The 15,402-nt window shown below is 49.8% G+C and overlaps 2 protein-coding genes across 9 annotated transcripts in view; both read right to left on the bottom strand.

The window, feature by feature from the left end:
- The window catches only part of GRK3 (G protein-coupled receptor kinase 3), a 462,068-nt gene that overhangs the window by 395,846 nt on the left and 50,820 nt on the right, over window positions 1-15,402 (bottom strand). The window lies entirely within an intron of this gene.
- The window catches only part of KIAA1671 (KIAA1671 ortholog), a 222,620-nt gene that overhangs the window by 67,893 nt on the left and 139,325 nt on the right, over window positions 1-15,402 (bottom strand). The window contains exon 1 of one of the 8 annotated variants that reach the window (XM_069081790.1): window positions 2,168-3,800. The exons of the other annotated variants lie outside the window; for them this stretch is intronic. Coding sequence (XP_068937891.1) covers window positions 2,168-2,452 — 285 coding nt within the window. The 5' untranslated portion in view covers window positions 2,453-3,800. Of the gene's footprint in view, window positions 1-2,167; window positions 3,801-15,402 lie in introns of those variants that run through there. 8 annotated transcript variants of the gene reach the window in all.

Genomic DNA, 15,402 nt, shown 5'->3' on the forward strand with positions numbered 1-15,402 from the left:
AGCTCTGACATTCCCTGTTCTAAGGTCCCTCCCAGCTCTGACATCCCCTGTTCTAAGGCCCCTCCCATCTCTGACATCCTCTGTTCTACAGCTGTGAAATTCCATAATCTTAGATGGAAGAGCAGTCAATAACACAACCGGCATTGATTAAGCTCCCACTGTATACCAGGCACTACTGCTAGAGAGAATAATAAAAGATGTGAGCTTGTCCCTGCCCTCATTGAAACTGCTTCAAGCCAAGGCTATCACTAAACAAGGCAGTAGGCAGAGGAAGGAATTCTTATCCCCATTTTACAGAGGAGGAAATGGAAGCTCAGAGAGTTTAGCTGACTTAGCCAAAGTCACATGGCTCATAAGCAGAAGAGCCTGGGCAGGAATCCAGGTGCCCCTGAGGCTCCCCTGCTCAGAGCTAAGGCAAGTCCTAACTCCTGGCAGATGAAAAGGTAACAGGCATCAAGGAAAAGAAGGGGGGTACAGAAACTGCCTGAGTTGGAGGAAAGGGGTATCCTCAAATTCTAGCTCTGTTACTATCTTTGTGACCTTGGCCAAGTCCCTTCCCCTTCTCTGGCCCTCCATTTTTTCTTCATCTGTAAAATAAGATGGCTTGACTTCAAGGTCCCTTCAGGTCTTCTTGGCTCTAAATCTTACAATCCTACAATAATCTATTGCAGTCCTCTGACTTCCAGAAGAAAAGCAGAGGTTCCAAGTGGCAAATCATTCTACCAAGATGCTGACCTTTGGGTCCTGCAGTGCTAAGAGCCAACTGAGAAAAGAGTAAGACCTGGTTAGTGGCTAGGGACTTCCTTCCCTTACACACCTCTCTCCTTTCTCTCTCTTTTTCTCCCCTGCTCTTTCCTCCCTCCTCCCATTTCTCTACTTGAATTTATCTGTCCACAAACAATCAGCTTGTACTTATTAAATGCCTACTATGTACCATGTATTAGGAACACACAAAGACAAAAAAACCCCACCCCTACCCTTAAAGGAAGGGAAAAGTATTTATATATAACACCTACTATATTATGCACCAGGCACAACCTTGAAAAGTGCTATCATTACCCCCATTTTACATTTGAGGAAACTGAGGCAAATGGGGTTAAATGACTTGTCCAGGGTCACACATATCTGAGACCAGATTTGAACTCAGGTCTTCCTGACCCCAAGTCAGTAATCTATATGCTGTACCACCAGCAGCCTCTAACCAGACTCAAAGAGCTTACATCTAATCAAAGACAAAGAACGAAACAATTCCTACCCACAAGCTTATATTCTAAAGGAGAAAAATATCCTCCCCCATTCCCATCCCACCCCTGTAGACTATAAACCGATTGAGGGCAGGTCTGGGGTTTCATTTTGTTTCTGTATCACCAGCGCCCAAGAAGTACTTAATCAATGCCTCTTAAACGGAACTGGATTGAACTAGGCCAATCTTTCTTTCCTTAAACCAAGGAATGGTTCCAAGACATGGGCATCCCTAGAACATGGCTCCCCCTGCTTCATCCAGGGCATGGCACGAGGCAGGAGCCCAGGGATCCTGTCTTATGAGCATGGGACAGGAAGCGCACACTAGTTATGAAATGCTTGGCCATATATCCTCAGACAATTGGCTTCACTTTGTCGGCTTCAATTTCCCCATGCCTAAGACAAAGGGGCTATACCAGAGGATGTCTGAGTCCCTGACCCATTGACATCTATGGTCCTATGGACCATATGACATGTAGATAACATGCTCTCCTTTGGACAGGGTTTAAACCAGAGTTCATTAACCTGGGGTCCATGAACTTGAGCTTTTAAAAATAGTATCTGGATAACTTTTTCAATGCAATCAGTTTCCTTTTTAATCCCATATATTTCATTTTATGCATTTAAAAATATTGTTCTGAGAAGGGGTCCCTTAGCTTCACTAAACCATCTACCAAAGGGGTCCATGATTCAGAAAGGTGAAGAAGTTGGGTTTAAACCCTGGGTCAATTGCCCTAAGATCTGATTTATTTCCACTAGGAAGGAAAATTACTATGTATCCCAACACACTGGCCTTCACACCACCCCAAGGGAAAAGGAAGTCACTGGGTATTTTCCTCATCTAACTTTCTGAAAAGCCACTGCCCCACTCTATAGGCTTCAGCTTTCCTTGGGAGTTGTCTCTGGGAAGGAAGGAAAAGCTTACAAGGTCGGGGGGTTCTGAGCTGGCCTGCCTCTTCCTCAGCGAAGAGAACCTTTGTTGGCTTCGGACAGAGAACCTTCGGAAGGACTCCCGACTTCGGGATGCGAAGTGTCGGAACGAAGCCGTCCGCTTGAAGGGGGTCCGGCTGGGGCCCTCGCCGCTAGTCCGCTCGTGAGCCACAGCCGTAGTCACCAAGTTCAGTGCCTCCTGGAAGGAGCGCCGTACGGTCCCCATCCACTGGGTCATATGGCTCTGGGCCACCGTCAGTTTGTCTCCGAGGTAATCCATGGGGACAGGGGAAGCGGAGGTCAAAAAATTATAAACCAGAGTGAAGCCAGTGCCCCACCTTTCTGCTTCACTTGGGTGACGCTCACTAGCCCCCTCCTTCTTCTTGCTTTGGTCTTTCTCCAAGGAAACTAACACATCCGAGGGTCTTTGGGAAAAGTCTCCTCAGAATAAATCCATGAGCTACACAGAAGGCAATTGGCAAAGAGGGTCCCCAGAGGGCTCAGGCAGCATTGCCCCCAGGTCACAGAGTTGGCATGTTTTCTTCTCGTTGACCATTCGATTCCCAAAGACCCAAAAGCCTGACTGAAAAAGAGAGCTCAGATGTGTGGCTGACCATCTGGACAGGCAGGGGAGCCAGGCTCAAGCAGCAGGCTTCATTCCTAAACATGACAGTCGCCCGAGAGCTGAGATTTGCTGGTGCCTTTTCACTTTCTCCCGATCCCACAGGTAAAAGGAACGGCTGTGCCTACGTATGCTGCCCCCGTGAGTCTGTTAGCAGCTGCAAGGAGCTCATGTTCCAGGGGCCAGGGGAGGGGAGAGGCACGTTCCGTGTTTATTCAAAGTTCCAGAGGCAGCCCCCCACGATCCTTTCACTGGAATGTTTCCACGAGTGATCAGCCCAAGCTCGCTTCTTCCCAAGGGAGACCACCCTGGCGCCTGTCGTCCGGGAGACTGGATCTCACCGGGTCTTTCCCTGGCTCCAAAAGCGGTTCATTTCCGGAGGCAGAGAGGTCCCCAAGGGACTTGGGCAGCACGGAGCCGGACGGGGAGGGGACAGCTCCTTGTGGCCCAACGGTGTCCTAGATGACATCAGACTCTGGGCTTGGAGAGGGGCTTCATGGCTGAGGAATGCAGAGGGGATGGGAGGCAGGCAGCTCCCTTCTCTGCCTGGGAGTTTCGAGACACTTGTCAATGTGGCTTTTCCCAGCACCCTCTTCTCTCAGCCACCCTGACGATCCCTGGTAGAGAAGCAGCCAGAGATTTATTCCCAGACATGCATGCATAGCTAAGAGAGAAATACATACAGAACGCACTCTGGCAGTCCCGACGTGCCAATCTCTGGCATTTTCCCTGAATATCTGGCAGCTGGGAGAGGCTCAGAGCTGCTGCCTCCAAAGCTTTAACATGGGCTCCCTCATTCCTCTCCTGCCTGCTCACCGCCTGCCTGCCCTCCCTCCTTTCCTCCTCCTCCCACTCAGGAGAAAACAATGAACTAGGTGAAGCAGCCGCAGCAGCAGCAAAGGTCTGCCTGAGGAAGGAAGGAGCTGCGGCTGGGCTTGATTACTGCACAGGCAGAGGTTGCCATGGCAACCCCGGGAACAGCATCTGCCGACTGCCTGGGCAGGCAAGAGTTTCACTGAGAGATTGCGATGATTCAGAGTTTGCACAGATCACGTGGGCTCAGCCCGGTGCGTTTAACCCTTCTCTGGGGGGGATGGCACGTGCGGCGGACAGCTGGGAAAGCCACTGGAGGGGAGAGGGAGACCCAGGACCAGAGAGGAAGGCCCTCAGAACAGGGGATGTCAGGGCTGGGAGGGGCCTTAGAACAGGGGATGGCAGGTCTGGGAGGGGGCTTAGAACAGGGGATGGCAGGGCTGGGAGGGGCCTGAGAACAGGGGATGTCAGGGCTGGGAGGGAGCTTAGAACTGAGGATGTCAGAACTGGGAGGGGCATTAGAACAGGGGATGTCAGGGCTGGGAGGGGCATTAGAACAGGGGATGTCAGAGCTGGGAGAGGACTTAGAACAGAGGATGTCAGGGCTGGGACTCCCAGCACAATGGTCTTCCCACCACCCCATGCAGCCTCTCCAAAAACCCCTATCATCACTGCTGTCACTGTTACTGTTCCTGTTGTCACTGATATTTCCATGTGGCCTTTAAGGTTTGTAAACCATTTTACACAATTATCTTATTTGTGCCTTATTACAATCCTGTGACACAAGCAAAGGTACATAATGGTTAATCATTAGCCCCATTTTATGGATGAAGAAACTAAGATTCAGAGAAGCCACGAAGCAGAACTAGGGCAGTGGAGGAGGCTTAGGGGAACAAGAAACAGTCCTTGAACAGGGACACAGTGAGGTGGGGGAGGGAAGAGTCATTTATTAAGCACCTACTATGTGCCAGGCATTCACTAAGCCCTTTACAGATCCAGGTCACTGAGGAGAGCAGGGGCCGGGCCACATGCCCAGAGGAGCCAGAGAGCTGGATGCCTGCTGGGAGGACCGGGAGCGACCATTGAGTCTCCTCCAGTCCACTCACCTCAGGGCCCAGGCAGACGCCCAGGTGGGTGAAGGACCATCAAGACACAGAGAAAAGCTGGTGGGGGGAAACAGGCATGAAGAAGAAAACATGGTGTGTGTGTGGGGGGGGAAGAGAGCTGAGATCAGATGGGCCCAAGACACAGGACATGGAGCAGCGCGAGGACAGAAGTCATCATGTCAGATGATCAGAGACAGAGAGACAGAGAAAGTGACAGAGAAAGACAGAGAAAGAGAGACAGAGAGAGACAGAGAGAAAAGGAGACAGAGGGAGATAGAGAGAGACAGAGAGTGACAGAGAGACAGACAGACAGACAGAAGGGGACAGAGGGAGAGCCAGAGGAGACAGATGCAAAGCCTAAAACCACTTCACCCTCCAGGAGTTCACATTCTGAAACAGACCGAGGACCTTCCCAACCAACAGGGCTCTGGGCAGAATTGGAGTGGGAGGGCAGGGAGGGGAGGCTGGATGACCATGGCGCAGGGAAGGAGCTTTCCATTTTTATCTCTGTAATCCCAATGCAAAGCACCGTGCTTTGTACACCCTGGACGCTGAAATGAATGGCAGTGTGGATCCCTGAGATCTTAAGAAGGGGCCTCAGAATCCACCTAATCCAACCTCCCTATTTTACAGATGAGGAAACTGAGGCCCAAGGAGGTTAGATTTGCCCACGGCCGCAAAGGGAGTAAGACGAGGCGCGACCTAACCTATTCTGTGATCCCACAATAAAAACAATAATAACAGCCAGTAGTCACAAGCACTTAGGTGCCAGGCACTGTGTGCTAAGTGCTTTAACATTACATTGGATGCTCACAACAACCCTGGGAGGTATGTGTTATCATTAGTCCCACTGTACAGGGGAAACTGAGGCAAGCAGTGGTTAAGTGACTTGCTCAGAGTCACACAGCCAGGAAGTATCTGAGACCAGGTTTTGAACTCAAGTCTTCCTGATCACAGGTCCAATGCTCTAGCCACTGCACCACCCAGCCACCCCACCTTAATGCATGTGTGGAGGAGGAACAGGACTTGGCCAGGGTCACACAATTCAATTCTGTCAGCTAGGCCAGGAACATGGGTTCCCGGGCCAGCCCTCCTCCTCCTCCTCCTCCCTCTTTCCCCATTCCCATGGTGGCTGGGAGGAAGGCTGCCTCCCAAAACAATAACCTGCTCTTGCCTTATCTGGTGGAGCCGTGGCAGCTATTTACAAGCCCAGGCCAGGACTGGGGGCCTACCTAAAGCCTCGTCATTATTGCCCATTCCCTGAAAACTGAGGGAAACGGGCCTTAATTACCCTCAGAAACAATGGTATCTGGAAACGAAATCTGGGGAGAACCAGCCAAAACCCAACCCACTGCCTTATCACTCCGTACACGGAACGTCTTCCACTCCAGCAGAGGCCGAGGCCTGGACCCCAGGGGAAGATGGTGGGAAGCTGGGCAAGGACGCCCACTCCCATCCTTAAAGGTCTCCCAGAAGCTGGACACCTGATACAGCCTTGGAGCTGCAGCACCCACGGACACAGGCAGAAGGACGCACTGAGCACGTGTGTCCCTGGGCCAGAGGCGTTTCCAAACATTTAAAATGCCCCCCCCACACACACTCACATACACACACACTGACACACACAAGCACATACATGTTACACATATATACACATGTGCACACACCCACACATACTCACACAAACACACATGCTCATACACATACACACTCACAGATACATACAGGCATACATGCACCAACACACACACACCCCTACAGGGGAGCGCAGGTCTAGGGCCTACAAGGAAAGGCTTCCACTTTCCTCCACTGAGGAGACAGGGCGTGTTTGCTCCAGGGCTGTCCCTTCAATCACTATTGGGAAACACCAGCCTGTTCCACAGTCTCTTTTTCCGGGATGTGGCTGCTTTTGGCAACTTAATCAGAGAAGCCATGTTCTCTAAAGAAACCACAGAATGTAAAATGTCAGGGCTAGACAACCCCCTAGAACACAGAATGGGGAGGGATTTTCAAACATGGGCTGTGGGAGTGGGAAGATTTGCAAAGCACATAATAAACATTGAATGATCCTCATAACCCTGGGAGGAAGGCATATTAGAATTCCCATTTTACAGATGAGGAAACTGAGGCAGAGAAGAAGTGACTTGCCCAGGGTCACACAGCTAGGAAGTGTCTGAGGCAGGATTTGAACTCAAGTCCAGTGCTCTATACTCTATGACACCCATCTGCCAATAGCAGGTATTATTATTAATAATAGTATTAATTACTGAGGTTATTTTAATGATATAATAATGAGTTATGGTGATTCATAATTAATATTGGTTCTTCTTATTATTTATATGATGCTTTGAGGTCTGCAAAATGTTCTACATATGTTATCTTATCTGACCCTCAAAACAACCCTGGGTGGTGAGAGTTAGTAAGAGTTCCCCTTTATAAATGAGGGCCAGAGTCACATGCAGTTAACGGATGTCTGGAATGGCATCTGATCCCTCTCTTCCTGATTCTTAGGTCCAGCACTCTACCCAGGGAACTCTGCTTCCTCCCAGATCCAGGGTACCTGAGAAATGAGAGCTGGAAATGGCCTTCAGGCTTTCCAGGGTTGGGGACCCTGCAGCCTCGAGGCCACATGTGGCCCTCTAGGTCCCCAAGGACGGCCCACTGACTAAATTCACACTTCACAGAATAAATCCCCTTCATAAAAGGATTTCTTCTGTAAAACTTAGACTCGGTCAAAAGGCTGCACCCAAGGACCTAGAAGGCCACAGTTCCCCACCCATGCTCTAGACCAACCACCCTCATTTTAGAGAGGTGAAAACCAACCAAATGGGATGATTTCCCCCAGTAAGAACCACAGAAAGGACTCAAACTCAAGGCCCTGGACCCCAGAGTCATGGTTCTTCTGGGAGCAGAGAGCACTGACAATCTGGGGAGATCCAAGCTGATAATGTTCTCAGACCATGGAGAGGCAGGAAAACCAGGCGCTTCACACTGGGGGGGGGTCTTCACTATGGAACAGAAACCAAGGGAAGCCAGGAAAAGCTTTTCCACCCATTTCTTTACGGTCTTTATGATGGGAGAGCTGAGTGCGGAGTCTACCAAAGGCAGCTTGAGTGGAGCCATCAGAAGGTGTTAGTCCTTACACCTTCTCTATTTTAAATTCATTTTTAATTGATCTAGCAGAAAGAGTACTACTCTTGGGAATCAAGAGAGCAGGGTTCATTCAATTCAGCATTAATGATTAGGCTCCTCCTCTGCACAGAGCCCAGGCTGGGTCATGGAGGTGACTGAGGCCAGACACAGTTCCCTGTGTCTCTTATGGGCAAACTTTAAAGCATTATATATGTGCCAGTTAGTGTGGCCTGGGTTCAAGTCCATTTACTAGCCACGAAAGTCTGAAAAATTAATTTAAATTTCTCAGTAATCCAAGGAACTTTCTAAGTCACTGACTTGCCAAGGAGGTGCCAACTTGCATTAGTAGAGGGAGGCTCTGCATGTGGGAGCTCCCTAGACCAGTAAAATCCACAGGTCCAGTTCCTACGGCCTATTATTGAAATCCCTCCACTGGCAGCTGAAGCCCTTCTCAGCCTCATTCTACAATTCACTTAATTCTTCGGTACCATCACATACTGGCTGCCCATCAAGCCTGGAATGCACTCCTTCCTCTCCTCCACGCCAAATGAGACCATAATTGTAAAGCCTGTCATACAGTAGGTGCTTAATAAATGCAGGCCGATTGTTATCTTGTCTTCACCTTGTGGTCTGCTCTGATGGCACTCACCATCCTTCCCCCTTCAGGGGGGTGACTTAGAATGGGCAAGGATCTTAGGGACCATTTCTCCAAGTCCCTTGTTTTACAGAGGGGAAAACTGAGCGTTAGGGAGACGTGATTTGCCCATGAATGGAGGTAAGATTTGAACTCAGGTTCTCTGACTCTGAATACATCCATAAGGGCAGGTGACCACATCTACACATCAAGGGCTTCTTTTTCCTCTCTGTGCATTTCTACTCCCTCCCTCCCTCCTGATAGCCTTGGACTTACAGGAAAGCTATTCAAAAGCGTCATTGTAAAAATATAGATAAATAAAAATATAATCTACTCATTCTCTGGCTTAGCTCCCATAAAGGTTAATAAGCATGTGATCAAGCACAATGACCAAGGATTCTGGGAAGGCCAATGGTGCACGCCCTCCCCAGCAGGCTTCCCAAACCACAAGTGGGTCCCACAGCCTGCAAACATTTAACAAACATTAACTAGGCACAAAGTGCTCCAAGATAGGCCCATCGATCGCTGAGGCCGTGCCACCCACCAGTGCCAGGCTTGGATGCCTGTGAGCCATCTCTGGCCCATCTGAGAGCTAACACCATTGCTGGAAGAAGAGACAGCTTGTCAGGATCCTAGAGGGGATGGATTTGCTGTGTGGTCTAGGGCCTGGGAACCCATTTGGATTAAAGGTCTCAAAGGTCCCTCCAAGCATTTATTGAGGACCTATAATGTACTAATAGGAAGCTCTGACATTCTCTGTTCTAAGGCCCCTCTCACCTCTGACATTCCCTGTTCTAAGGCGCCTCCCAGCCTTGACATGCCCTATTCTGAGGTCCCTCCTAGCTCTGACATTCACTGTTCTAAGGCCCCTCCCAGCTCTGACATCCCCTGTTCTAAGGCCCCTCCCACCTGACATTCCCTGTTCTAAGGCCCCTCCCAGCTCTGACATCTGCTGTTCTAAGGTTCCTTCCACTACTATGCCCTGTCAGTCAGTTAGCATTTATTAAGCACCTCTTATATGCCAGGCACTGTACTAAGCCCTGGAAATACAAAGAAAGGTAAAGGCTCGTCCCTGCCTTCAAGGCTGTTACAATCTAATGGAGGAGCCAACAAGCAAACAAATATATCTAAACTGAGCTGCATGCAGCACAGCCACAGAGGAAGGTGCTATAATGAGGGGGGCAGGGGCAGGGAAGGCTTCCCATAGAAGGTGGGGCTTTAGTGAGCCAGCCTGGGGGTCAGAGCTGGAGGGAGAGCATCAGCCAACCAGAGACAACGTTCAGTCAGGAGATGCCAGGTATCAGGGAAAAGCCAGCAGCAAGAAGGCTAGAAAGGGGAGGGAGAGGGGGCCAGCTTGGTAAGGGCTCTGAATGCCAGAGGACTGTGATTTTGTATTTGATCCTGGGGGTGCTAGGGAGCCATCGAAGTTAACAGGATGAGGGTGCTCCCTTTATAAGCTGAACGGAGGACAGACAGATGGGACAGAAGGCAGGCTGACTCCCCTCTCCCCCCCAGTAGGCTACAGCAATAGCCCAGGTAGGAGGCCCCTGCACCAGCTGATAGCAGCCTGAGGGGTGGGAAGGGCAGTCTAGCAGAGATGCTATAAAGGCAAAACTGGCAGGAACTGACAAATGATTGGACCTGGGGTGAGAGTGAAGAGGATGCCTGGGCGTGAGCCTGGAGTACTGGGAAGATGGCGGCGCTCTTGGCGGTAACAGGGAAGGCGAGAAGCGGGAGGCAGAGACAAAGATTCATTCACTTTTGAACATGTTGCCTTTAGAGACTATAACAGCAGCGGGAACCTGCAGCCTCAAGTGGGGCCCTTTCAGTCAAAGGGCCTCAAGGCCACAGGTTCCCCACCCCTGCAGTCTAGGACATCCAGGTCGAAGTCTCTGAAAGGCACTTGGTGGTGCAGAGAGAGGTAAGGGCTGGACAAGCTTGGAGACCACCAGCCTAGAGATGCCTCTGGGGGAAGCATCCTTCCAGGTGGCCCTTCCTGACTCCATCAGAACCTGGGGCTCCTGACAAGATTCCCCAGCAGCTTCCAGTCTGGATGAAGAGTCCTCAAGGCCGGCTCCTTCATGGCCACTAGCCATGGCTAGGGAGCCCAAGCCCAGAGCCCAGCCTGCCTCTGGTTCTCCAAGCTGGCCATGCTTCCCAAGCTGATACTTGGGACTACTTATAAAAGGGAAGGGGGTGATGCCAGGGACACTCTCCTGGCATCCATCCATCCATCACACTCCAGTCAATTTGGATGGGGCTGCTGTGGATGTCTGCTTATCTAAAGACTCACATTCCATTCCCTGGATGGAGGTAGGCAGGGAGGAACAGGGAGGGAAGGTGGGGGGAAGAACCATTCACACAGTCAAGTACAAATGAGTAAAGGAAAGCAGGTTGGAAAGATCCTCCCTTCTTGGCAGCCTAGACACCTGCGCCCCAGGTTGGGGTTAGCTGAGAGCTGGCTGTGACCTAGGCTAAAGCATTAACTTCCTGGCCTTTAACAGCTTCCTCTGTAAAACTCAGAGGGTGGGCCATAGAGTCTCTAAGGCCCCTCCCAGCCCTGACATCCCCTGTTCTAAGGCCCCTCCCAGCCCTGACATCCCCTCTTCTCAGGCCCCTCCCAGCCTTGACATCCCCTGTTCTAGGGCCCCTCACAGCCCTGACATCCCCTGTTCTAAGGCCCCTCCCACCTCTGACATTCCCTATTCTAGCCTTTAATGTTCCTTCTAATCCTGACCTTCTTAGTTCTGGGCCCGCTCAGCTCTGATATTCAGTGTTCTCTGTTCTAAGAGACCTTTTGCCTTTTGTAGCTCATAATTCCATGAATCTTGGTTTGAAGCTGCTCCCTCTCTCCTGTCTACTTCCTCCAAATGACTTCTCTCTGTGTCTCGTGGAAAACATTCCTTGGCTCTTCTGGGGGTGGTCCCAGAGGAAGGATGTGTGCTTAGACACCATCTGTTTCCTGCCGGGGCCCCTGAGTGTCAGTGCTCACTTCTCTGCTGTCCTGACCTGAGCGATGGACTTGAAGGAGAAAGGCCTGGGGGAAGGGGGGATCCTGCACCTCCACTTACTACCTGTTCAACCCCCGGCAAGCCACTTCTCTTAGGGCCTCAGTTTCCTCATCTGTAAAAGGGAAGAGTTCAGCACAGAAGAATGTTGAGGTCCCACCTTAAATGTGTGTGTGTGTGTGTGTGTGTGTGTGTGTGTGTGTGTGTGAGAGTTTGTGAGCAAGTGTGAGCCTGAGAGGTCCTACACAGAAGCTTTAACATTCTGGGATTCTCAGGGCAGTTCAGAAGGGTCCATTGGGACAATGTCTGATTTTCCCTGGGAGCCTTCTGGTGACATGTTATGTCAAGGTAAAACTAACCTTTCCATCAACATTTAACCACACACCCACCTGGTCCTCTCCTTTTGGCAAAGGACATACAACTTTCTTGCCCAGATGATGCCTTTTTGGGGGGGTGGGAGGTGAGGGAGGTTATGATTTAAGGAAAGGATTTAAGCAAATTGTTTGGTTTTTTCCAAGATCAAGACTCCCTGCCCTCCCTCAATTATTTTGTCTTCCCACTGCAAAAATGCCCAACAATGCCCTGTGCCTGCCCTGTTTCTCCTCCCCCAGTTCATTATCCCGGAACAAGCCCTGCGACAGCTCCAGTAGAGAAGGACATGGTTGGGGGGGGGGGGGTGATGGAGCCACAGGCCTCTCCCCCAACCTGGCCAGTGGCAATTGTCAAAGAGCGAAGCAAGACTCTGCTTTGGAGGCCGCAGAAAGGAAGGTGGCGGTGTGTTCTCCATCAGAGAGGGCTTCCTGACCACAAGTTACTTTTGGGATATTATTATAATCTCCTGAGTATTTTTTTCTTCCAAACAGGACTTAATGAGGTTCATTAGGACTGCAACACTTTTTGAAGCTATAGGGGAAGGCATGAATGCCAATGAGGGAAACAGGGCCTCCCCAAAGCAGGAGGGGGCTGCTTCTAGGACTTAATTAGAAACACAAACAAAGGAAACACAAAGAAGGCCTGGAATCAAAGTACCCCAAGGAATCCCAGATCTCCACGTTGTAAAGGTCTTCTGGAGGCCATCAGGTCCAAGCCACATCTGAATGAAGAATCCTTTGTAGACCACCCAGACCCAACGAGGGGTCTTCCAGCATCTCCTTGAAGACCTTCAGTGATGGGGAACTCACTATCTGCTGAGGCAACCCACCGATTCCACTTGGGACAGCCCTCACTGTTCTAAACCTTCCCTGACATCTGACTGATTCTGAGACTTCTGCCCAACTGCTCTGCCCTCCACGGACAAGCAGTCAGTCACATCAACGAGCAGATACCCACCCCATACGAGGCAGCGTATATGATTCTGGGGTAGGAAGAAAGGCAAAAAAACCAAAAACAAAGCAAAAAAACCCCCCAAAAACAAAAACAAAACCTGTCCCTGCTCTCAAAAGTTCATAGCTCAATATGGCCAATACTATGGAAAGCACTACATATGAACAAGAATGTTGGCAGGGTGACTAAGAAGTAATCAGCTGAGAGAATAATAATAGTAGCTAACACATATACAGTCTTTACTGTGTGTCGGACTCTGTGCTAAGCACTTTACAAATATTTATCTGATTTGATCCTCATAACCCTGGGAGGGAGGTGTTATAGAGTTCCCTGTTTTACAGATGTGGAAACTGAGGCAAATAGTCGTTAACTGACTCACCCAGGGTCACACAGCCAGTAAGTGTCTGAGGCTGGATTTGAACTCTGGTCTTCCTGACTCCAGGCCCTGGGCTCACTATCCACTGCACCACCCAGCTGCCCCAAGGCACTAGCATTATCAAGTATGACGAATCCAGTCCCTTTTCCATAGGACAGCCCTTCAAAACCTTGAAGATAACAATCATCCCTTTGCTCTTTTTTGCCCAGTCCCCAGACACCCTTTGCCCATCTTACAACGTGCTCATATACTGTAGAACCTAGTCTGCTCACCAACCTGGTCTCCCTCCAGAGGGTTAATGTCTTTCTTAAAATGTGGAGTCCAGAAGGGAAGTCCAGGTGTGGTTCGACCAAAGCAGGGAACAGTGCAACAGTGGCCATCATCGTGCTGGAAATCGTACCTCCCACTAGTGCCTTGGTCAGTGTTTGCTTTTGGTTTTTTTGTTTTCTCTTTTTTTTTTTTCTGGAGGGCAGTTGGGGTTAAGTGACTTGCCCAAGGCCACCTAGCTGCCCCTTTTATTTATTTTATTTTTTTGTTTCAGTGTTTGCTTTTGGTTTTTTTGTGTTTTTTGTTTTCTCTTTTTTTGGAGGGCAGTTGGGGGTAAGTGACTTGCCCGAGGCCACCTAGCTGCCCCTTTTATTTATTTTATTTTTTTGTTTTTTGTTTTCTCTTTTTTTTCTGGAGGGCAGTTGGGGTTAAGTGACTTGCCCAAGGCCACCTAGCTGCCCCCTTTTATTTATTTTATTTTTTTGTTTCAGTGTTTGCTTTTGTTGGCTGCCCTGTCACACTGTAGATTCACAGGACCCTTGTAGTGTGAATACTTGCCTCCTCACTCCTCCTCCATCTCTCTCCCTGTATCACTGAGTTTAGGAACTAGGGGAGTTTTTAGATGTATTCAAAGATTCTGAGACTTATCCCTATTAGATCTCAACATCTGTGCTGTCCCATGTTGCGTTAAATGGAGAGAATCTCATGCAAATAATTTACTTAAAGGGCCAACAGAGATAAATTAAGCAGCCCTAGGTTTGTGGTACCACCTCTGGTCGTCAAGGCAACAGAAATCTTAGAGTGAGATGCTGCTTTGAATTTCCCTCTTACTCAGAACTCATTAAAGGCAACAGAGATTTCCTTCTCTGTGACTGGCTTCAGGGGAAAGCCTAAACAAGCTGGAAGAGAGTTCTCCTGTCATAGTCTCCAAGCATGATATGAAATCTAAAGATTACAAAAGTCACCTGGATTCATCCCTCCATCCTAAAAACTACCTGTTCCCTATGTGAGTCTAGGGAGTCCCCTCCAGTCCTGGAACAACATATCTCATCAGAGGCTCACAGATTTAGAGCGAGGACAGTCAGTCAGTCAACAAGCATTTAGGAAGCCCCTATTGTGTGCCAGGCACTGAAGATACAAAGACAGGGAAAAACCATTCCTGCCCTCCCAGAGCTCCCAGTCTTTTTTTTTTTTTAAAGCAATTGGGGTTAAGTAACTTGCTCAAGGTTACACGGCCAGTTATTATTTCTGGGTGTGGTGCTGAGTACCTGAGCCCGGATTTGATCCAGGTCATCCCGAGCCGATGCTCTTACTCGCTGAGCCACCTGGCTGCCCCTAAGCAATTGGGGTTAAGTAACTTGCTCAAGGTTACACGGCCAGGTGTTTCTGGGTGGGTGCTAAGTGTCTGAGCCCGGGATTCGATCTCCAGGTGTTCTCAACACTGGAGCCGGTGCTCTTACTCGCTGTGCTACCTGACCGCCCCAGAGCTCCCAGTCTTAACAGGGGAGACCACTAGGTGCAAACAAGCTATAGTCAGGATGAATTGGAGATAACCAACAGAGAGAGCCCCAGCAACAACACACTGAGGAAAGGTGGTGGGATCTTAGCTGAGACTTGAAGGGAGCCAAGGAAGACCTTAGAGGGAGGTGAGCTCAACTGCCACAAGAAGGGAAGTGATTGGTATAAAATCACAAGGGGAAGAACACAGGATCAGAGAGATGCAGAAATGAAATGACCCTCCAAGACACTTCATTTTAGCAAGCAGGACACTGAGGCCTGGGGAGGTGTAATATAATGACATGCTGCCTCCCTCAGAGAGAGGAAGAAGGAGGGATGAGACGGACTCTGAGGCTGAGATTCTGTCATCCTAGAAAGCCACTGTGGGTAAACCTGCCCCAAACACCAAGGAATGGAAGGGTCCCCAAACACCAAGGAATGGAAGGGTCCCC

Source organism: Petaurus breviceps, unplaced genomic scaffold (genome assembly GCF_028583685.1).
Source record: "Petaurus breviceps papuanus isolate PSGF00001 unplaced genomic scaffold, PetGlider_PUasm1.0 99, whole genome shotgun sequence".
In the NCBI taxonomy this organism is placed as follows: Eukaryota; Metazoa; Chordata; class Mammalia; order Diprotodontia; family Petauridae; genus Petaurus; species Petaurus breviceps.